The sequence below is a fragment of the Mustela erminea genome, chromosome 10 (genome assembly GCF_009829155.1).
Source record: "Mustela erminea isolate mMusErm1 chromosome 10, mMusErm1.Pri, whole genome shotgun sequence".
Taxonomy (NCBI): Eukaryota; Metazoa; Chordata; class Mammalia; order Carnivora; family Mustelidae; genus Mustela; species Mustela erminea.
The window spans coordinates 89,641,881-89,666,123 of record NC_045623.1 but is presented as its reverse complement, the minus strand read 5'-3'; the positions used below and the strand labels follow the sequence as shown (position 1 = coordinate 89,666,123).

The 24,243-nt window shown below is 43.7% G+C and overlaps 1 protein-coding gene across 1 annotated transcript in view; it reads right to left on the bottom strand.

Moving 5' to 3' along the window:
• WASF2 (WASP family member 2) overlaps positions 1–24,243 on the bottom strand; it is an 85,433-nt gene that overhangs the window by 4,788 nt on the left and 56,402 nt on the right. The window contains 8 exon segments of the mRNA XM_032303687.1: positions 303–486; positions 488–818; positions 3,201–3,356; positions 5,505–5,635; positions 6,642–6,759; positions 8,886–9,039; positions 9,554–9,688; positions 16,740–16,912. Of these exon segments, the coding sequence (XP_032159578.1) occupies positions 303–486; positions 488–818; positions 3,201–3,356; positions 5,505–5,635; positions 6,642–6,759; positions 8,886–9,039; positions 9,554–9,688; positions 16,740–16,869 (1,339 nt within the window). The 5' untranslated portion in view covers positions 16,870–16,912.

Genomic DNA, 24,243 nt, shown 5'->3' with positions numbered 1-24,243 from the left:
TTACTTACTTATTATTTAAAGTAACCACTGCACCCAAGGTGGGGCTCAAACTCATGACGCCAAGATCAAGAGTCACTAGCTCTTCTGAAGCCAAGAATCCTTTACTTTAAACTAAGGTGGAAAGAAATCTACATTTTTTATATTTTTAGAGTTAAGCCTTTCTTTAGGGTGATCTGAGGCCTGAGATCCGTCCCTATCTGTCCCCACCCAAGGGCATGGAGCCCCTAGCCCAATCTCCAACCAGTCATCCTGGCTGCAGAAAGACAGGGCCTCAAGGTCCTGGACCCAGCACTGGGAATTACCTTGACGTATGGCTGAAAGTAAGTCGCTGCGGGCATCACTCACAGGAGGCAAGGACGACTTAGGCTTGGTGGCGTCAGAAAGTGGTGGTGGTGCAACAGACGGGTTTTCTGCACCACTGGAAGGGAAAGGAGGGGGCCCCGGAGGAGGAGGAGGGGGGGGGAGGGGGAGGTGCACCTCCTCCTGGTTGGGGCAAGGGAGGTGGTGGCAGAGTTGGGTAGTCAGCTGTGGGCGGTGGGGGAGGAGGTGGAGGGGCAGCAAAATCGGGGTGAGGTGGGAAAGATGAGGGTGAAGGTGGTGGTGGGGTCCCTGGAGGCCCAAATCCTCCAGGCGGTGGCGGGGGTGGAACGCCCATCATTGGAGGAGGCGGCGGAGGGGCAGGCGGTGGAGCAAACCCGGGTTTGGAGCCAGGTGGGGAGCCCAGCGGAGGAGCTGGTGGTGGGTGGCTTGGGCTGACCATGCTGGATCTTTTGGGTCCAGCTAAGCCAGGCCCTCTTTGGTTGCTGTCTGCTGGGCAGCTGAAAGGACAAAGAAGAGACCCACCATCACTCTCAGCATGCCAATACCCATCTCTAAGAAAGCTTATCTATGAAACTAGGTTCATTTTCGTTGACTGCTATCATTTCATTTTCGCTCAAACAGAAAACACCTGAGAATGGTCAGAACAGACCAACAATCAATGAGTCTTGTAACGCAATGAGCTTCTTCTCATCAGCAGGGGGATTAAGCAGAAATTGAGAAAAGCTATTTGAAAGAAGTTTAGACTGGGATTCCTCTATCAGGTAAGGGTTGGCCAAGGTCATCACCTAGGTCCCCCTCAAACCTTCTAGCTTCCTTCCAAGGGAAGACACCCTCTTGAACCCTCCTCTAGGACAGACAGTCAGTTTAATTGTGGAACCAGGACCAAGAAGGCGTGCAGGGCTCTGCTCAGCAGTGAGCCTGCTTCCTCCTCTCTCTCTGCTTGCCTCTCTGCCTTCCTGTGATCTGTGTCTGTCAAATAAATAAATAAATAAATAAAATCTTAAAAAAAAAAAAAAAAAAAAGCCAAATGTCACCCACCCACTGGGCTCTAGTCCTCAGGCTATTACCATTCACCAGATCTCGTGAGCAGGAAACCCAAGCTAAGCTGACCAAACCTGAACAGGTCACAGATTGAGATAAATGCACCTCCAGTGTTCATGAGGAAAGTCCTGAGAAGGGATGAAGATCCGAGGGTCAGCAGAGATGGGAAATAAATGTGCCACCAGACTGTGCCTGGGCTGAGAGACAACTAAGGGGCACCGCTCCCGGGTCAGATAGGCTTGGCTGCAGCTGTAAGGTCTCAGACCATGTGTGAGGCTGAAAGGTTTCTTTTTCCACCGTTGTGCCTACCCTCCACTAATAGCTACTCCTCAGAAAAAAGCATCCATCTTGGAATCTTCCACAGACCTTCAAGCCTTAGCTGCACCTGACAGGGCCGCCAGCCAAAAGCACTCTGGGAGGAATGCTGTCAAGAGCCACCAAGAATGAGGCCGGGTTAGGGGAGGAGTTCCAGCACTGCTCTAGGTGTCCGGCTGAGGGGTCTTCAACATATCTCATCTCTGATTAAACAGTGTCCACGGAGAACAGTGCACCTTTCAAAGCTCTCGTTTGTCAGGCATCAGAAAGGGAAAAGTAACTGTAAGCAAACACTGAAATCTGAACACTCCTCAGACAGACCCCTTCCCAGCCATATTCTAACTCTTCCCCTGTACATCTCTGCCAAACATCAGTACGGACAAAGTCGAAGTTTCACCTCCCCTTTTCCTTTGTTTCATTCTTTCCGGCAGTGAACTGAACCAGAACACGGTAGAAAGGTGACTGATTGCTTAGTTCCTCGATAACTGGGCAAGGTGTCTGTTAAATATTTTAAGGACCGCAGATGATATACCACTTTATTCCATGCTGAGTTAAAGAACGAGAGGTAAGCTGGTAATCTCTATCTGCTCCAGTACAGCTAATTGTTAAGAATATGGGCTCTCAGGGCACCTGGGTGGCTCAGTGGGTTAAGTCTCTGCCTTCGGCCCAGGTCATGATCTTAGGGTCCTGGGATTGAGCCCCACATCGGGCTCTCTGCTCAGCAGGGAGCCTGCTACCCCCCTCCCCCTCTGCCTGCCTGCCTGTCAAATAATAAATAAAATCTTCAAAGAAAAAAAAAAAAAAAAAGAATACAGGCTCTCTCGAGACACGTAGGTGGCTTAGTAGGTTAAGCATCTGCCTCTGGATCAGGTCACGATCCCAGGGTCCTGGAATCGAGACCTGCATCAGGTTCCTTGCTTGGCAGGGAGCCTGCTTGTTTCTCTCTCGGCCTACTCTGTTGCTCACTCTCACTCTCTCTGACAAATAAATAAATAAAATCTTACCAAAAAAAAAAAAAAAAAAGTTTAAAAAAGAAAGAATACGGGCTCTGCAGGCAGAATGATCTGCTTTCCAATCAAGGCCCTGTCTCTGACTGGCTGTGTGACCTTAGGTGAATTCATTGACCTCTTTGTGCCTCACCATTTACTCATCTGTAAAATGGGTACCTATCTCAGGAGCGCTGTTGTGAGGATGAAGCAATATATACAGTGTTTGGCATAATGCCTGGCACCTCACAGACAATTAATAAAATGTTAATTATTTCTATTATCTAGACAGACCTGCTTCAAGTTATTTTACTGGTCCTGCCCTGAATTTGGAACAATTATTTTGTTGGTTTTTTTCCCTTAAGACTTTTTTTTTTAAAAGTAATCTCTACACCCAACACGGGACTCGAACTCACAACCCTGAGATCAAGAGTTGCGTGCTGCACTGACTGAGCCAGGCAGGCAGCCTGAGGTACACTTATTTTGTTCTTGAGTATGTAACCACCCAGAGTAGACAGGAGAGAGAGCACCATTTACCTGAATTCTGCTGGTGGGGGAGGCAAGCTGTCCTCAGAGAAGGATGGAGAAGGTGGAGAGGTGGAGTCTGACAGCGGTGGTGGTGGGTAGCTGTTTGCGTCCACATTTTCAACAGAGCCAATACTGCCGTTCTGGTACACCAAGGTGGGTGGATACCTGACAATGAACCCAATGCCAAAACTGTCATTTAAAGAGTGTGAGTGGTACTCTTTTTTTTTTTTTTTTTTTTTTAAGAGACCCTACAAAAATGCATTTGATAAAAAGCTTTTAGGAGGAAAGAAATAAGAATATTCCCACATATTTTCTGCTATTCTGAAACCTTATTCTAGGACTAAATTCAGGATTAAAATTTAGTACTGAATTCTATTGTTAAGTCTCTCCCGGCTATTCCTGCTGGATTCAGAGGAATGGGATTCAACATGGATAATCAAAACCATGCTGCTCCTTTCCCAGTGCTGGCTGGCCTTGTCAAAGCAGCAGTTCTTTTAAATTCTCTCCCAAATGTTAAGAGCAGCCTATACGCAAAATCCCAAAGTCTGTCTTGTGGCAAAGGGCAAAGCTGAGCCCCAAGGCTAGTGAGCTGCAAACACGTGACTGGCACACAGCCTGGTGTGGAGGTCAGCAAGCCTCTGGAGTACTCAAAGGCCAAGGAGGCATTTGATTGCAAAACCAAGCTAAGGACAAATGCAAGTTGCTGTGTGGGAGCTAGACTCGGTCTCCCTGCCAGGTCTCTTATCCAGTATGACGAGCTGCCAACTTAAGGAGGGTACTAGGGCCTGTGCCTCACGCAAACCTGTCGCTCAGAGCACTGGGCCTTGGGTGAACAACAAACCTCCAAATGACACGAATACAACAAACAGCAGCCAGCAAAAGATGGTTGGATCTGCTCCATCTCCCCCTTCTCTCCACTACTGCTGGGTTCTAAAGAACTCATCTCAAACAGACCCCGGAGAGAAGAGAGCTGGAGGGAACTAACGAGTCAAATGATGCTCTGATGCAGAAAATCCCCAAGGCCTGGAGCCCTGCAGGCTTGGTACATCTCTTTATAGGTTCACCAACAAGCACATCCAGGTAGACCGCCACGTAGCCCAATCCCAAACTTCTTGGACAACAGGAAAATGGGAGGCAAAGTCCTCATTTTCACTAGTCTCATTCCACACACACAAACACAACAAAAACCAAATGCATAATAGCTAGCATTCTGAACGTGCAAGTTTCTGGCCTTACAGTCACAGAACCTAGGACAAGGCCTGTCTGAACAGGATGGGGCCACAGAACAAATGGCCCCTTTTACTGGGAGGTGAATGTAATGAAGGTGCCCTCAGGTCTGATTTCCCTGTAGAGAGAAAGGTTTATTTTTTTCTCTCACCATCTTCATCACTCTTTAAAACAAATCTCTTAATCCAAGAAGAACTAGTGTCAGAAATGTCAAGATTTTTAAAAGTCAAGATTTTCATGGTAGAGTTATTCCTAAAAGCAAGAACAACTCAACTCTTTCCTTTTATCATTCCTAGACACCCGGCATGGGCTGGCATGGTTCTCTGACAGCCAGGATGCAATGTATTTAGAGAAAAAAACAGGGCAACATTCATGCCAAGCAGTCGTGGTGACTTGGCTTTGAATGTCACACAGGTCGGACACCAGGATAAGCATCAAACCAAGCTCAAAACCATTTTTTTCCCCCTTTTAAATCTCCAGTGTGATTTGGTATTGGGAAATGGGTCGGACTGACATCTACTGTTTCCCGATGGAGATATATAGCCTCAATACTGGCCAAGCGACCTTTCCCACACTGTCTCTGAGGTCTGCTTTCAGTCCCTTGGCTAGCCTCTCTCCCGAGACTGACAAAGGCTGACTGAAAAGTTGCTTCGGTGATGTGCACAAATTCTCTACCGGGCCCTTTCCAGTCCTGTGAAATGCCCAGCTCTTAGGCATGACCTTCAAATCAATGCTCTGGAGGCAAAGGGCTCCCAAGACCACTTTTCTTTTCTTTCCAGTCTTTCCTTTGGGGCCCACAGACATACTAGCGTCTGGCAGAGCAAGGGCACTAGAAGTTGTGGGCCTTCTTTTCCGAACTACTACAGTTATCTCATTTAAAACTGCTGAGTCTCTTGATTTATTCAGCAAATTTTTATCACCAGATGGATGCACGTTAAGGTAGCTGATTAACAGTGATATTGATCTTAGCCACACAGCCAGACTTCAGGGGGGTGTGAAAGGTGCCACACCAGAGCTGCCAGGCTGTTACCCCCATGGCCCCAGGCCCTTCAGAAAGGCTACCAATAATACGAAAGCATTACCTACCCAGAAGGCCCCAGCTTTTCTTTAGATTCCACAAACTCCTGTCCCATCTTCATCTTCTCCCACTCTTCCTTCCGTGTCTTGATTTTACGTGGATTTACATTCCCTCTATTTGGATTATCTTTCTTTTCTTTCTATAATGAAAAGAAACAGAAAAACCTTTGTAAAACATTATTCCAAAGTCCTTCATTAAAATTCCATCCACCTTCAGGGATGCACACCCAAGAGACGACGTGCCTTGACAACACACAGTAACTAGAGAATTTATAGAATTACCCGTTTTGGAGTGACCCAGAGGTCATCTAGTCCAAACCACCTCCCAAGGTCAAACACATTCACTCAGTTCAACACTCAGACACCTCTACAGATGGGAAACTCACTACCTTTTTGGGTAACTCATTCATGTTTCTGAGCAGCTCTAATTGTTAGCAAGTTAGTAAAAAGCTATTTGTTACTTGCTCTGCCACAAAGGTCAGTCACTGTCTCTGGGACAGATATAAGGAAACAGTTAACAAAACAAAATCAAACAACCAATGAGGAGTTCCTCAGCCTGTTCAGCTGCACTCGCCCCTGGTGCTCTCTTGGGCCTCCCGGCAGCCATGCTAATGGGATTGTGACGTTGCAAGTGGTTGGTCATACGCTTACACACATCACTGAAGGTCTAAGGGGAGAGGAACAGCTCCCAATATTAGGCCTATGCCCTCACCCAGCCCTACCCAATCAGTAGTGAAGGTGTTAAACCGTTCCTGTTTGTAAATCAAACACTGTGGAGCCCTGTGCTGCTCTCTGAGAAATGAGCTGCAAAACTGGCGGGGAAGGGACTAGCCTAGCTTGAGTGTCCAGCAGAGTCAGGTGCAAATTGCAAGAGAAATAAATGGTGAATAGAAAAGTCAATTTCTAAAACTCAGCCTGAATATACTCAATTGTTAATAGCACTAGGGGGAACAAACACATTTTTGGTGTGATTTATACTTTCATCTTGGTTGTGCTTGGAGTGGACACATTTTTTAAAGAGTTTCACCTGGCATCCAAGCAAGCAGCCACTCAGAATGATTACTTCATATAAGACTGGCTTCCTTTTTATCCCCCCTCCACAATCGTGCCTACTGATGTGTAGAACAGAGGCCCCTTTCCCCTCACCCTATGCTTTCTCTTCTCTTTCATGATATCCTTGGTGTCCTGCAGCATCTTCTCCTTCCAAAGATCAAAGAAGTACGAAGGGTCTGTGTAGAATTTGAGTGCCTCTTTCCCATCGTCCCTGGGATAGAAATGAAGACAAGTAGCTGTCAGTAGAGAGATGAGCTCCCAACCAAATCCAATATTCCAAATACCCACCAGTTAGCAGTTTTTACACTGAGGAATCAAGAAGTCATTCAAATTGACTGCTTCAAATTTCCTCTTCACATCAGCATTCCAGTGCCCCCAGAATGGCACCTCTTTATTTATCTGGCTTTTTAAGAAACTTAGCCTTACTTTCAATTCCTGGTAGAGGAATCTGCATGGTCAGGGCAAGAACAGGCTAGAGCAGCAGGGATCCTGATTATTTCTAATGATCTGCATGGCTACAGACATCTCCCTGAGGATAACCTGATATCCTGGCACATCAGAGGGGATTTCTGCCATTGGTTCCCCTTCCTCCACCAATTCCCCAGGACTCTCCAGGAAGCATTAGTGGCTTCCCACCCACCTGAAGCCTGTACATGTATGTGCAGGCACACATGTGTACCTTATGTATAGATACACATATACATGAAAGTGTTTATGTATGCAGCTGTTATTGCTCTGTAAGAACAGGTCACCATAGCAATCCACCTTCCTGCTCCTGCTCCCTTCTAGAATAGCTCAGTACCCCCACCCTAGCCCCAACCACAAGGGGGCCCCAGTGAGAACAGAGGCCAGCTGTTTTATGATGAGATTTAATTACCATCATTTAGTGGCTGCAACAGAAGTAACCAAGAGAGCTACTGAGTGTCCATGTAAGGGTTACCTACCAGATTTGATAGTCCTGGTTGGAATCCTGCACTTTGGCATGACTAAGTCTCTCTCTCTTTCCAGAAAGCATGTGCTAGGGATGGACATTTATTAGAAAGGCAATTCTATTCCCTGGCCTGTCATGACACACAGAAAGCATTTCCGAATCAAACACTAATGACTTTTATATTAAATCTTGTTTTGAGTTAGCTACACCACTGCTCATTTCTGTTAGGCCAAATCCAGATAACTGAGAGGAGAATGATAAAAAGGAAAATATCATTAACTGAAAAATAAACTTCATCTTAATATCATTTGTTTATCCTATTCTATCACACAAGCCCCATGTCATATGTCACACTCCCTTCAGTATCAGGTGTACACTCCCTTCTTGCCCTGAAACCTCTCTGCCCAAATCCAACTTGATAAATAATGGAGGCTACAGAGTCAAAACTCTGTCCTGCTCTGGTAGCTAGCCCCTTTGAAAGCCAAGGTATAAACATAATTTTACATAATAACACAGGATAGACGCTATGGGATAGATGCTGTGTACTTTTATCTGTGTGAATAGCTTCCACGCTCCTATTTCCAGGCTCCCTGGATCAGGTGGTTGTCCTTGAGTTCTGCACACACACACACATCCTACTTTGCAGTATACCCATGTCTCGCAGAAGACATCTGCCTCCAGCTATCTGTAATTACTTTTTACCTGTTCCAAAGATATTTATGGATACAAGCAAGATAAATATTCACTTTCTGCCCCTGCTCAGTGGTTTTCTGCAAGATGATCATACTACAGACCCCTGGAGGGGGAGGGGCTTTAAGTTGTCTATCTCAAGTTTAGCTGCAGCAGTATAGGGCCTAGCAGAGGGCAATGTCAAAAGGATGTTCTAAACAAAGTAAACGACACTCATTTGGAAGAAAGCCAATTATTCCTTAAGCTTTGGAAGGACCCTGAGGGCCCAGAGCAGCCAGTCCACAAGGCTAACTCTACTAACACACCTAAACATCTGGTAATCTAGTGGTTTCAGAGTAAGTGGGAGCCTTGCTCGAATGCTGCCCCTGGGATGCAAGCTCTAGGACTGCTTTGTAACAAAGTCCTTTTGGTTCTGTAATAACTAAATTCCTTGGATGGAATCCAGGATGGACCTGGCTTATACCAAATTAAACTCTGCAACATGCAATGCTAGAGCAAACTTTCAATATATATTGTATTTACTATGAATTTCAGAAACCAAACAATAATAAGTGACAAGTGTTTATATGGTAAACATTAGCTGCTGCAGCCACAAACAACTCTGGGGTAGGTAGTAAGCTTCTGGACACAATCCTCTGATGCAAACATCTTTAACTAAAATGCCAATCTAGTGCTGTTAACCACAGGTCAACAAAGGGAAGAACTAGCGAAGTTACCTGTAAGGGGTCAGATTATTTAGAGGTGGAGGAGTATCACAGGTGTTATATGTTTCCAAGACAGGTACTGGGAGAGAGTTTCTGTCAAAAAGCTTCTGGTCTTGAATAGTAGAGCTTCTGAAGGCCTTCCGGGTGTTGATTCCTTGCAGTGACACTGAGAGAAGATGGAAGGCAGGAGAAAATGGACGACAGGCTATTTGAGCAAACACTGAGTCACACCAGTCTGAGAGGCCTCAGCTGCAGTTTCTTGGCTGCGGCTGTCTGCAGCCAGGTTTTTTTTCTCCCCCTCTGGGGAAGCCCCACAAGGCTGTCAGCAGCCCAGCCATTTCACGACTGAACAAAATGAGGCAACACAAAGGTTTACTATGTGGCCAGATCTAGCAGGCCTCTCCTTAGGAGGAATGAATCTTCCAAGTACTTTTATGGTAACAAAATACGATTGGGGGAGGGGGGATCTGAGCAAGAACTGGGGGAATGGGAGAAAGGGAGCATGTGGGGGTGTGGTAGAGCTAAAAAGGTTTCTTTACACCACCCGGGCTTGTGTCATTTCAAAGCAGAACTCCATAGGTCTCTGTGATTTTTTCCCCTCACTTTTTTATAAATCCGGAGAAAAAAATCTTAAGAAACTGCTCAGCAAAGCCTGCAAATGCTGAGCTCAGCTTCCTTACCTTCTTCTTCCTTGGGATCCAGCTGAGTGACTTTAACTTGTAGGCGGTCGACCCTCTCAGCAAGGGAACTTACCCGAGAGGCAAAGGTATTTGCCTGAGTAAAGAGCTCTCCAACAATGTCCTCTGCATATTTACCTGACAGAGCAAAGAAACCAAGTCACTAGAGCATAAGAATGACATAAATGATTAGAAAAACTTGCTACTAAAGATCTTATTCCCAACCTCCCCAAGACAAACCCACCCACCTCCAGGACAGTTTGGGTTACATGCAGATGCTTGCTCTTGGAGATGGGAGATGCGCCCTCCATAGCCTGAGCAGTCTGCATTTGTTCTCTAACAGTCTTCTTGGCAAACTCTGAATGGTCACGAACTCAATGCAGGCTGAATAATATCAAAAGGTGCAATACAAAAAACTAATCCTGGAAGAGTAGACAATGTCTACACATTTGCCTATAGCCCTTCACCCCTTGCTCCTCTGTAAAAGCACCTTGTAAAATGTTCTTGAAAACAGAATGGGAGTTACGAGGACCTTGTAGGTGTCTACAATTTACATGAAAAATAAAAAATTACATCCTCAATGGAACCTTCGAAGTACATTCAATAACCATGATGAGTTGTGGTATCTTTGAGGGGCCTTGAATTTATCAACGACTCAAAACAGAGTTAAAACTTTTTCTAAGAGGTGAAAAGGTTATTTTATGTTCTGTAACCTGCAACTTTGGAAGTCTTTGCTTTAGGTTATAATCCTTCAAATCTACATCTGAGGGAACAAGTGAAAAGCTGAAATTTTCAAGCCCTGCCTGAAAACCAAACATACCAGTGGTCTCTTTCCACAGTATCTTATTTTTTAGAAAAAGAAAAGAGTTCCGTACTTTCAACCCTGGAATGCAATGAGAATTTGCAGCCAAAGAAACCTACCAGCAATTTGACACTACCTCCATATTGTCATTCCAAGCCACAAAGCACATTCTTGCTAGGAATGAAAAGCGGCACACATGAATAAATATACTGAGTTTCTTACTTGCAAGGTGAAGGTAGGCATAGGTGATGGTGCCCAACCAAAAAAACTACTGAGAACTATTTTAAGTAGGTTCTGACTTTTAGCTTTTAAACTTTGTTTGTGCTTAGTCTACACTTGAGGGGGAAAATATTAGTCAAAAGGCCAAAACTGCACCTTTATGGTGAACTGCAGCTCACCTTCCCAGTGTAACCTGGAGAGTAAGGATAAGAACAATCAACAACATATTTTGAATTGCTGGTAAATTTAGTCAATAAGGAGTTTCTAATCAAGGAAAGAACAAGTTTTTGCATACTGAACGATCCTGTGATTTAAACAACCATGGGAAGCTCCTGGGTTCAAAGACACAAACTGGCTAACGAAGCTGAATTTCTGTTCCGCAGGCTGACAATGTTATCTGATCCCTGTCCATAATACAGCTAAGTTCCTATAAAAACCACACTGCATCGTGTTCATTCAGGTAATGGAAAACTGTGATTGGAAAGCTAAAGCAGATAAACATACAACATTACTTATGAAAAATAAACCAGGCTCAAAAATATCTGTTAACCAGGGCACCTGGCTGGATCAGTTGGTAGAGCATGTGACTTTTGATCTTGGGGTCGTGAGTCTGAGCCCACAATGGGATTACTAAGGGGAAAAAAAAAAACCTGTTAACTGACTAGCTATTCTGGAGGAAAAGAAAACCCCAAAGCAACCCATCCTTAAGGCACCAAGAATACCTGGGATTTCCTGCTCCTTGGTGAAGGGAGTAGTGGTAGTGTGAGCAGTGGCTGAATGTGAAAGCGATTTTCAAGATAAATCTTACCCCCAACATATAAACATGTAAACACTGAGAATGCTATCTGAAGATGGAGGGAGGTGGTGTGAAGGTTTCCCCACCTCACATCATCACATCAGGCCCACCCTGGGTTTATTCATGTAAGTCTCAGCAGACTTCAATCAGAAAAACCTGGAGTTAATCTCAGTTCTTTCTATTTATACCTACATACTCTTCAGCAAGTTACAATGTCTCAGCCTCAATTTCCTCATCTGTAACCTTACCAAACTGTCATAGGATAAATGGGCTAAAAAATGTTAGGTTGTTACAATGAAACTGCCCAACCACATCAGATGACTTTCAAGACTATGAGTTATTTAAATATGCCATTTTACACTTACAGGAAATTTAAGATATAATTCCAGTCAGTAATATGATAGTTCCTATTCTTCAGGTACTAAATATTACCCCAATCTCTGAAAATAGGAGTGTGACACACTTATAATAAGGAGAAAACTAAAGTACCTTGGTCAGAGTTAAATTTCATTCATTCAGATTACCAAAACAGATCCACTATCACATCAGGACATTCACAATATGGTTGGTAACCATATTTTTGCAAGAGATTCCAAAGCAGTCTTCAATCCCCGCCCTCCCCCGCCCCCCCATTAGCAGAACTGTTCAAATGGAATCTTAGGCAGACACGAACAGGTTAAATCTGATTTTTACAAATATGGCACTGCTTTTGCTTGAGGTCTAAAAGTCTTGGAGTAGTCCCCCAGTGGCATGGCCCCTCTACACTCAGAAAACCCAGTATCACAGCATAATTTCTTAATTTACCCAAGTGAGGATTCCATTCTACCAGGTGGTCAGGATACTGACTCAAAAGTACAGGCTGGCTGGCTGTGCCTATATTTCCTAAGATACGGCAACCTAATATGTGAAATGCCAATCTCTCTGCACTGAGGGAAAATAAAAACTCTGGATATGCTATCACGAAGCAATCCAAGACTGTGGAATTTTTAGTTTTGTGCTTTATCCATTCCATAATCGGATTGTGCCTACCAGACCAAGCACTTCTGGCGGTAGTACATGAGGCCATGAGGCCAAGGTCATGAATGTGAAGCACATATGAGCCTATTCCTGCCCCACTGTCTGCAAGATGAAATTCTAGTCATCGTTCAAGGTCTGATTCAAATCTATCTCCTCTGTGAAGCATTCCCTAACTCTCCCTATACTCCCACACCATGCACTGACTCCCCACAGGAGTATTACCTCCTTCCCTGTATTCTCTATGCACCAACAGCATGGAATGGTGGCGAGAATATAGGCATGAATTATTCAACAAACATTTACTGAGCTTCTATTGGATGCCAGATACTACGCAGGATAAACACTGGGGTTTAAGAACAAACAAGACATGATTTCTGCCATCAGAGAACTTTTAATTTAGTGTAAGAGATACAGATAATTTTCAATATAATGTGGTAGGTAGTAATTACAGGCACGTAATAGGAGCTCAGAGAAGCACTTAGTCCAGCCTGGAGGAGGAGGTCCTTGAGCTAGGCCTTGAAGATCAGCTACAAGGACTGTGAGGTATCTACAGGCAGGAGAAACAATAGCAAGGGCACCGTATGAGAGACTGTGGTCTATCTCAGAAGTACTACAAGTAGTTGATAATTCATTTTTTCTTCCTTCCTTTCCCCCCCCTTTCCTCCTTTTTCATTAAAAAAAAATTTTTTTTTGAAGATTGTAAAATCCCTGGGAGAAGATGGATTGCAAAAAAAATCACTGGAGGGCGCCTGGGTGGCTCAGTCATTAAGCGTCTGCCTTCAGCTCAGGTCATGATCTCAGGGTCCTGGGATCTAGCCCCACGTTTGGCTCTCTGCTCGGCGGGGAGCCTGCCCCCCGCCCCGCCTACTTGTGTTCTCTGTCAAATAAATAAATAAAATCTTTAAAAAAAAGAAAAAGAAAAAGAACAATGATTAGAAAGGAAGGCAAGTCTTGAAAAGTCTCGAATGCAAGACCAAGAAACTTATACAATCCCACAGTGAGGAACAGGGGAGACTTTTAACATTTGTACATTTATTTGTTTGTTTATTTATTTTAAAGGATCTGGAATCTTTTTTTTTTTTTTTAAGATTTTGTTTATTTATTTGACAGAGAAAGACAGTGAGAGCAGGGATACAAGCAGGGGGATTGGGAAAGGGAGAAGCAGGCTTTCTCCACTGACCAGGGAGCCCGACACAAGGCTCCATCCCAGGACCCTGGGATCATGACCTGAGCTGAAGGCAGATGCTTAATGACTGAGCCACCCAGGTGCCCCTGTACTCTTACTTAAAAACACTTTTTAAGGGCGCCTGGGTGGCTCAGTGGCTTAAGCCTCTGCCTTCGTCTCAGGTCATGATCTCAGGATCCTGGGATCAAGTGCCGCATTGGGCTCCTTCTCAGCGGGGAACCTGCTTCTCCCTCTCTCTCTGCTTGCCTCTCTTCCTACTTGTGACCTCTGTCTGTCAAATAAATAATCAAAATCTTAAAAAAATAAAAACACTTTTTAGGGACACCTAGGTGGCTCAGCTGGTTAAGCCGCTGCCTTCAGCCCAGGCCGTGATTCCAGAGTCCCAGGATGGAGTCCCACACTGGGCTCCTTCTCAGCAGGGAGCCTGCTTCTCCCTCGGCCTGCAGCTCCCTGCTGTGGCTTGCTGGCGGTGTGCGGTGTGCGTGCAGTCTCTGACAAATAAACAAACTCTTTTAAAAAGTAAGTAAAGGGGCGCCTGGGTGGCTCAGTGGGTTGGAGCCTCTGCTTTCGGCTCAGGTCATGATCCCAGGGTCCTGGAATCGAGCCCCACATTGGGCTCTCTGCTCCGTGGGGCGCCTGCTTCCTCCTCTCTCTCTGCCTGCCTCTCTGCCTACTTGTGATCTCTGCCTGCCTCTCTGCCTACTTGTGATCTCTGTCAAATAAATAAAATCATTTAAAAAAAGAAAAAAAAAAAAACACTTTTTAAGGGCACCTGTGTGGCTTGGTTGGGTGTTTGCTTTCAGCTCAGGTCATGATCTTAGGGTCCTGGGATGGAACCCCCACGTCAGGTTCCTTGTTCAATAGGAAGCCTGCTGCTCCCTCCTCTCTCTGCTCCTCCCCTCCTCCCTGCTTGTGTTCTCTCTACTCTGTCTCTCAAATAAACAAAATCTTAAAAAAAAAAACACATACTTTTTAAATTGCAAAAGTTAACAGTCTTAATTTTCAAAAATTCAAACAATTGAGAATTATAAAAGTAAAAAGTGAGATTTGTGTTTTAAGCAGACCACTCTGGCAGGGATATAGGCTTAAGATTCACAAGATTTTTAGGTTTATAGATTTAGGAGGGTTGATCAGAGAAAAGGAAGCCAAAGGGAGGATAAGGCAATCGTTCAGGTAAAAGTCAACAGAGGTCTGAACCAGGGCAGTGTGTTGGCAGAGACAGAGAGTACAGGACAGAGCTGAGAAAGTCTTTGGAAGTCTGACTTTACCTCTTACTGGCTGCTGTCTCTCTAGGCAAGTCACCCTACTTTTCTGAGCCTTTATTTCCTCACCTGAAAAATGGGAATACCACCACCTACCCTCAAAGGATCACCCAGGGGAATTACTTGACATCTATGTCAATATCCTACTAAAACTTGGTGTAAAGTAGGCAATCAACAAATATGAGTTCCCCTCTCACCCTCTCCCCGTAAGAATTATTCATTTCTGTCTCCTCTGGTAGATTATGAGCTCCTGGAAGGCGGAGACCATTTCTTATTATCGCTATATTCCCTCAGCATCTGGCACATAAAATATGTTCAATACATATTTACTGGATGAATAAAGGGTCAGTTAGCGCCACAATGTGAGGAAATCTTGTTTCCATAGGCACAAACCAACCCTGGCCCTCAGACTGGCTTCCTCCAGACAGGAGTGGTCTGATCACAAGTGGGAGAGTGAGCAATGACATCCATCAACACTACCCTGGAAAAACACCTGAGAGAGAGCGTAACTCCTGCCGAGGGAGAGTAAGAAGCATCATTAGCTAGATGTCCTTTGTCCTATGGAGAAGGAACCAGTGTGTGATTGACTTCCACCCATTTGGCCTTCTCAGGGTGACAGAAGCAGAAATGATGCTTTTAAGAAGCAGTGAGGCTCTCTGCCACCTTCACGTGCTTCCTCGTCAGCTGCACTGCTGTCAGTGTTCCTTTGTATAAGACAGGCACTGGCAGGGTTTCATTTCTTCCTGACACCCCATCCAAGTTTCCCTAAGCCCTGGATCAAGTGAGCTAGGTAAAGGCTTAGGAATCTCAGACCCCATACATCATATGGTCACAGAACTCTGTCTCCTCAGGGCCCTGTTTTAAAGGACGGCCTGATACTATCTGGGGGAAGGTAGGCTTTCCTGATGTCCCACTGCCTTTACTAAGAGCAGTGATACGATAGGAAGGGTGAGTGTCTGAAATAATTCATACCAAGATGCCTTTGCTAAAATGGCAATTTGATGGTCATTCTTATGGGAGCTAGAGTGGCACTAGACAAATGCAGAGCCTATCCAAGCATCTGCCCTTCCCATACCTCAGCTTCAAACAAAATCAGCTTGATTCAGAGTGAAATCCAAACCCATGCATACACCCCACCCAAGGCAATCTCATTCATTCTTGCCAATTAAAAAAAAAAAAAAAAAATCATTGAGCTGGTTTTCCCTCAGCTCCAAAACAGACTGGACTAAAACCCCATCTTCCTCCTAAAGAAGAATGGCTCCAGCTACACTTTGTGTCATTGTGTGTAAATGCAGCTTGCAAAACTCCCAATACCCCAGAGACTGCAAAAGTAATTTGTACCCTGAACTTGGACCTGGGGGCTTGCAGCACAATTAAATGTCTACCAGGGTAGACAAGTCGGCTAGAATCTGAGTGTATGTTTGCTTTACTCCTCTTTGGGAAGAAAAGTTGGGGGGGAGGGGGGTGTCGGACAGATAAAGACTACTGGCACATTTGAGGCTTCGACGAAGTCAGCTACATCGAACAGCTCGTGCAATTACAGGCACATTCCCCAACCAAGATACTGCTCTGTGAACCTCCCACTTTACACACAGAGAATTCTGCTCTGTCATTCCATCTGCAGTTTCTGCTGCAGCCCTTCCTGCTACCCTTCCCACAGATTTCTTTTGAAGCAGGTGGAGGGGGAGGTGGAGGGAACCTAAAGGGTGGCGGTAGATGAAGAAAGGGTTGAGGGGAAGAATCTGTACCAAAAAGGGACCTCTCTTTCAGGAAGGTGGGGGGATACATTTTCACATTACCTAGGAAAGGCAGATGGGGGAGAAACAGGAACACAGGAGGAGAAGGAAACTAAATAAAGAGCACCAACGACCCCTGAGGGCAAAGCACAGGCTCTCTGCGGCACTCACTCAGGCTGCCCAGCTGTCGGATGACATTTGCCAGGGTGATGTTGGTCACGCATTCCAGCTCGCTTCTAACGCTAGGCAACGTCTGACGGCACAGGTGCCTTGGCTCGATGTTCCTCGTTACTAACGGCATGGTGGACCTGCTTCAGGCAATGCTCTGAATGATGAAAAACAACCTAGAAAAGAAGTAACAGGAAAGTATTACTCAACCACAAATTCCAGGCACACTAGGGCTGTGTCAGTCTTTTTTTTTTCCTTTTGTCTTGCTCTGATCTAAAACAGCTTTTAAAAAATCTTTTCTCCCCCATCATTTTTTTCTTTTTTAAGCCCCCACCCCATTCCCTTCAATCTTTAAGATTTGCTATTAGAAGGCATGCTGGATACGTTTAGAAATTCTGAACTGGTGACTGCTGGCTGAGTTACACCGGGAGCATAAAAACCTAAAAACCTTAAAATAACAACTGCACTCCAACCAACAAGAGTCAAAGAGGCATGGTCAGAAAACAGTCCATTCAGCAGGCTCTGAATGGTCTGGACGGATCCCATCCTTGGTGTGTCCATAATCAGCACAGATCAGATTCCAGATGATCAATTACAAGGATCAAAAAAGAGCTCCTGTCATCCGATAATCTCCACAATGGAATTAAGCTGTCAATACTGATTCCACTGATCTACATCCCAACGTAACTTCTCCAGTTCTTCCCTGATAGATGACTGTTAATGTACAACTAAACACTAGCTCCCAGTGTCTATTAACACTACTAAAGTTTTGTCTGTACACTGACAGAATTAAAGAATATCAAGGAAAATTTTACATGTTCAATATGTCAAACATGATGCTGAGCAAACTGTTCTATAAGATTCCCCAGTCCTTTCTCTTCTACCCAACAGCTCCCTTTCTCTCTCTCTCTTTCTCTCTCTCTCACATCCGGTTCAACACACCTGGGCCAAAAGGCTCTTGAGACAGCAGGAAGTGTCTGGAGCAGATCCGGAAACCTTCCGGTTACCGTTTCTTATCCTGTCAGCTGAGCCCCTTTCCCTAGGAAATCCCCCACCACTTCAGGTTCATGCTGAGCTATTGTTTTAGAATTAGATTACCAAATTCCTAGCTTTACAAGGATAGAGGAGGTTTTAGTCTCAACAAAACAGGTACTGGCTACAGCCAAAGGCACACTGGGCTGGCAGGTCCTGTTTCTGTATCTTGTGAAACTAAAGAAATGTACAACCTAATGGTTTTCATGCTAGGGGAAATGCCAATTCACTTCAAATGAAAAGGTAAAGCACAAAGGTAACATACCCCAAATCGCAAACTCCTCCCTCCCTCTCTTTCTCTATATACATTTCAGAACAAGCAAAGCAGAGGTTTACTTACATCAAATCTTAAAACACCAGCTCATCACCAAAAAAAAGTTGATTATGAATAGAAAATGCTTAAACCAAGCTAAATATCATAGATCTTAAAAGTGAACCAACATATTGTCTGACCAAAAGGCAAAAAAAAAGCCCTTCAGGCTCAAAGGGGGAGAAGAACCCTTTGGAACAGACTGCTCCTTGTTATGGACATTCTGATCTACTAAGAGTAAAAATAAAACAGGAAGCCAGCAGCTTGGGGAACAAGATTTCCTGTCACCAACAGCAACAGCCCAAGAACCAAGAGAATCAGCTGTTTGCTCATAACTTTGAACCTCCCTTTAATAGTCACTGTGTGGCAGCTGTGCCTATCTTTGGGGTGCAGAGGTGTTTCCTGAATATTTGTCTACTGTCTAAGGAAATAATTTTCATTCCGTTCCTCTGCTAAGTTCCCCTTTGACTCAACAGGTTTTCTAATCCAAACTCTGGACTTTCCCTTCCAGTCTAACCTCTCTTTTACATGATGTAGAAGGTTATCAGGTACTAAGATGCAATCAATTAGTAACTCACTGGTGAAGAGTTTCTAACAAGAAAGGAGGCAGGAGGCTACAAACTGAACCTCACAGGGATCTGTACACCATCCTCTGGATGCTCTTAGACTCCCAAATTTCAAGCTTTCTGAAGGAACCAGAAATTCAATGGTGCAGCCAGAGAAGGATTGAAAACAGTCACTGTAGCTCCCTCTATTAGCAATCATTTCAGTATCTGTTCCAGCTTCTCAGAGAACTAAAGAAGCCAGATCCCCTTGAAATTCTGTGCTGAACGTGGCCACTGACAAGACATTCCAGACGTTCTCACTGGACACTTATCGGAAACTGGATTCCAGAGGGTCAGGTACACGTAAAACTGGAGGCCAGGCAGGGGATGCTTCTAATACCTTGGTAGTTTAGCATTTATGCTTTCCCAAGGGCCTTGAGTAAGCAGATACAAATGGAGTCAACTCTATGTCATATGGGTGGGGAACCAAGTTTTCAATAGCAAGATGGTTTCCTCTTATGAAAAAAGCTAGCTGCCATTAGAAAAGTAAATCTGCTACAAAACAAAGTCATTTAGCGGCACCTGGGTGGCTCAGTCCCTTGGTTAGTGTCTGCCTCCAGCTCAGGCCATGATTCCCTCCCGAGTCCCCAAGATCTAGCCCCGCAGCTCCCTGCTCAGCAGAGTGTCTGCTTCTCCCTCTGCCCCTCACCCCACTCTCTCTCTCTCTTTCAAATAAGGAAATAAAATATTTAAAAATAAATAAATAAATAAATAAATAAAGCCATTTAGTATGTTTCAGAACCACCAAAGACAGACAAAACTGCCTGTTATATGAAATTACCAGAGTCACTGTTCATTTTCCTTTTGGATAATCAAAGTTAGTTATATTCAGCATAAGAAGTACAGAATTATGCTTGATCTGAAACACAACAGTTAACTTGACCAAGGGGATTAAAAAAAAAAAAAAAAAAAAGGCCTACATTCTGGTGAAGATAAACTTCGAAAAAAACTTCTAAGGCTCTTGACTCAATTCAGCTTCAAGCTGTGGAGTTGAAACATACTTGGGTTAGTACCTGGACTCTGACACCTTACTAGCTGTACAATCTTGGGCAAGTTTCTTAGAGACATTAAGTAATTTAACACATATAAAATGCCCACTACAGGGCTAAGAGAAAAAAGGTAGTTATATATGTAGTTCCATGGGCCCTAGGAAACCTTCCTATAAAATCAGTACGTTCATTCACAAATATTTTTTAAACACTTTTAACTATGGACATTCTATTCTACACAAATTTAAAGATGAAGCCCTAAACTTTTATGACATTTAGTGTGTTTTGTTTTGTTTTTCTTTGAGGTTGCTCCCAGCCAGGCTTCTGATCTCCTGAAGAACATACATTCTCTCCCCACTCTTTCACACTCAGTTCCTCATCTGATCCACAGAACAAAGAAAATGATTAGAGTGACTATTTTCTCAATTCTCCTCAAGACTATACATAACTAGCACCATTCCAGATGCATTGGAGAAAAAGTTAATACATTACATACAATGGATGCCTAATGGCATTAGGGTTTAATTCTCTCATGGAAATCCAGTTGAGAAAGGCTCCTCTATCATCAGTAGTCATTTAGTGGAAAACTTGTAGAGTACTGGGTGTTTAGAAACCACTGAATCAAGGAAGTGACATGGTCAAATTTGCATTTAGACAAATCATTCTAACAGAAGCAAAGATGTTATATTTGGGCAGGAGAAGGCTGGAGGTAAACAGATCAGTTAGGACTCCTCACAGGCTAAGAAAAAGACAATAGAAATGGAGAGGCCAACTACGGCTAGCAAATATGAACGGAGAAGCCAGTTTGCAGGGGTGAGTCTGCCCTTTCCAGTCCTATTTGCTTTCTCCTGATACTCTGGAACACAGGTATATTCACAAAGTGATAAAACGTATGTTTCTTTATTAAAAGTACCATGAAAAAGGGTAAATGTTAGTGCCAGTGACAGAAGAGAAAGTGAAGAAATCTAAGAAGGCAGTGGTTCTCAGCTGGAAAAAGAAATTTTGGATCCACGAAAGAGTGAATGACCTGGGGGCGCCTGGGTGGCTCAGTGGGTTACAAGGCTGCCTTCAGCTCAGGTCATGATCTCAGGGTCCTGGGATCGAGCCATGCGCATCGGGCTCTCTGCTCAGCAGGGAGCCTTGCTTCCTCCCCCCTCTCTGCCTGCCTGCCTACTTGTGATCTCTCTCTCTGTCAAAAAATAAATAAAATCTTTAAAAAAAAAAGAGTGAATGACCTGTCTTCATAGTATCAATCAAGTTCTTTTTCAGTTCTATTTTACTCTGATTAGGGAAACGATATGCTGATATCTGCTAATTTGGGGGTCTGAGGTCTTACACCTTGGGAGATGTTACATAGGAAAGGAATTAGAACCACTGAGAAGATAAAAGTTACAGGGAAATAGATGTCAATTTAGTTAGTTCCTTTTACTTAGAGCTGTTCTATATTAGAATAGGTTTTCTTCAGAGGTTATGAGTTCGCAGGACAATCCTCTGGATGACCAGCTATCAAGAATGCTGGGGGAGATATTCCCAGATTGTAAGATGCTGATGTTGAGAGGTCAGACTGGATGACTTCTACAATGCCTTCTAAACCAAAGATAATGTAATTCTCACTCTGGGCTTCAGCTGCTTCATCAGCAAAATAAAGGGACTAAGTCTGATGATTTTTAAGAAGTTCTAAAATTCCTAGATTTGCTCCTACCTAAGTTGCCATAACCTCCTCACTGACCAACATCCAATATCCAACCTCCACTGCATTTTGAACACAAGGCTAGAGGCAAGTTTAAGAAATGTAGAGAGGGATGGATTATAGCTATGAATCAAACCCTTCTCCAGATCTAGATCCATCTAGTTACTAGGACCTACAGGATACAGAATGGTCCAAAGGATGTTCCAGACAGAGTCCTGAGGTTAAGTTATTTACACCCTGAGAGGCTCCCAGACTGATCTGGGAGTTGGCTACCCAAGTAAGTCTAAAGAAAAAATTGGCTCTGGAATAGTTCCAGACATGCAGCCAGACTCAGCAGCAACCCCATCTTTACTCCTGGCTATTTTCAGCCTAAGGGACTTGAGAATGAGTCTGAGAACAAACAGAAGACTTTAGGCATCCCTCCCTAGCCACGGCCTGGCAGCATATGGACCAGTCTAGACTGTCAGTACCATGGTGGGATTCAAGCTTTGAAGTGGAAACTGGATGAGGTGTTCTCTCAGGTCTCTTCCACAGTAAGGTTCCACAAATCTGTAAATTAGAAGTTATCATGAAATATTTATATATCGTATGTGGTCAGTGCAAAGTCAAAAGGAGACTTTGAGATCTGCCCTACATTCTTACAACTCTGATCCCAACACCCTGAGGCTGAAGTGCAGTGAGGTGAGAAAGACTGAGAGGGAGGTAGAAGGTAATGAAGGAAGGCTACACGTTGAGACAGGACACACTCATTTGTATCCCACTCTGAATTCCTGTCACCACCAGGAAAGAAGACAGATGACTGCTCATTCTGGCAGTAATATTTATTACTAGCCGTTTATTATAAATAAATATATAATACTTCATTTATAGCCAAGGTCACTGATAGCACCTGCAAATTTCTTAGGTTGCATCCAAAAGTAAGTGTATCTGAGCTATAGCAATAACCATAACAACAGAAATGCTTCTCAAGGCAGTTCCTCTTTGAAACACTCCCCCTCCCCCAAAATGCTGATCAGCAGTAGCAGGGGATGCAAACATGTGGGGATGTTATATGTGTGGCAATTAGGACTTCTGCTTTCACTTCAGCATTTCCCACTGTTCTGTAGTTAACAGCACTTTGGATGGGGGCACATGAGAAGAGCTTTACATTGTAGACCATTGTAGACCAGTTTCCTCTTTCAATAAACAAACTTCTTTATGTTAAAGAATATGCATTCCACAGGGGTGCAAAAATTTCAATTGAAAAGTCAAATAATTTTATTTCAAAATGACAGACAACACACAGGCTTACTGTAATCTAAATCTGTCTACTAAAATGTTTAAAGAAGTATGAACTTACTGTTGCATACAGCAGTCCTCACTACCATGCAGCAACCACAAGGAAAAATGCCTCATTATAGACTTAAGCACCCGCCCACTTCCTGCTGAAATACAGGGTGAGGCTGAACCTACAAATATAACTAGACTCCCTCCAAACACAAGGAATTACAAATCAGTTTAGGTCACTAGAGCAATGTCTAAAAGAGACAGCGAGACAGGAATGGAGTTCGAATAGTGGACAGAGAAACAAAAAAGGCTTACTTGTGATCTAAAACGAGGAGAAATTTCCAATTTCCTAAAGTAATGACAATGGCTATGAACCTACATTCAATAAATCTAAGGCTCCTTCTTGTCTTGATTTGGTCTGGGGAAAGTGGCCCAGGAAATACGACTTCTGAATTCCAGTATTTTACTCCTTGAGCACACTGTACATCTATCAAGAACCATTCACATCTGGTAATTCCATAACTTTCTATTACCTTCTGGGGGCAATACCACCTTTTGTTCTTACCTTTATTACTCTTTAGGCTCTAATCATAGCTCTGCTCTTAAGCCTAAAACTGGGGGGAATCACTTTTTGGCCTCTTAAATGGCCAAAATGAGGCTTTTTTTTTTTTCAGTGTGATCGTCTGGTTGTCCAAAAGAAAATACATTTTTTTTTTTTAAGATTTTATTTACTTATTAGAGAGAGAGATTACAAGCAGGCAGAGAGGCAGGCAAAGAGAGAGGGTAATGTAGGCTCCCCGCTGAGCAGAGAGCCCAGTGCAGGGCTCAATCCCAGGACCCTGAGACCCTGACCCCAGCCAAAGGCAAAGGCCCAACCCCCTGTGCCACCCAGGCACCCCAGAAAATACACTTAAACAGTAGAGGAAGAAACCTGGATTCTAGTTCTTAATCTAATGATGACTGGCAAATGGGGAAAAAATTTCAATTCATTCTTCTAGTTTAGCTTTGGGCTACACTAAAAAAATGCTCAAAAGATGTGTATTAAACTGAAATTTTTTCCCAAAGTATTCCGGTCTCCAAAGAAAAGATTTACTCACATAAAATATTTCTTACATCTCTATCCCTGCCCAGGTTCCCTGTTAACCTATCCACTTACAATACATAGGATCAAAAATGTTATCACTGATGACTTTCAGTTACAAACACAAAGTTCATTTCACATTTCCAATCTAATGCCAATTTCTAGCAATACTCAATTCATCAAATTGCAATGGTCTGAAATACTCCAAACTATTCATCGAAATGGGCTTACTTCTACTGATTGAATACATATAAATTTTGAATGATTTTATTCAGAAACGGAGAAATCTTACCCCTGGTATTTGTGGGTACTCAAGTACCAGATTTCTTTCAGCTACAGCCATTAATTCAGCATTAAATTCACACAGGAGTTTAACTAACTAGAATTCAAATAAAAAACTGGAAAGAAAAAAAATTGCACAGAAGTTTAACATGAAAAACAACTAAGCTGCTCTGAAAAACAAATACCCAACACACAAAACAAAACAAAATATCAGGGTGCCTGAGTGGCTCAGTCCATTGGGCATCTGCCTTT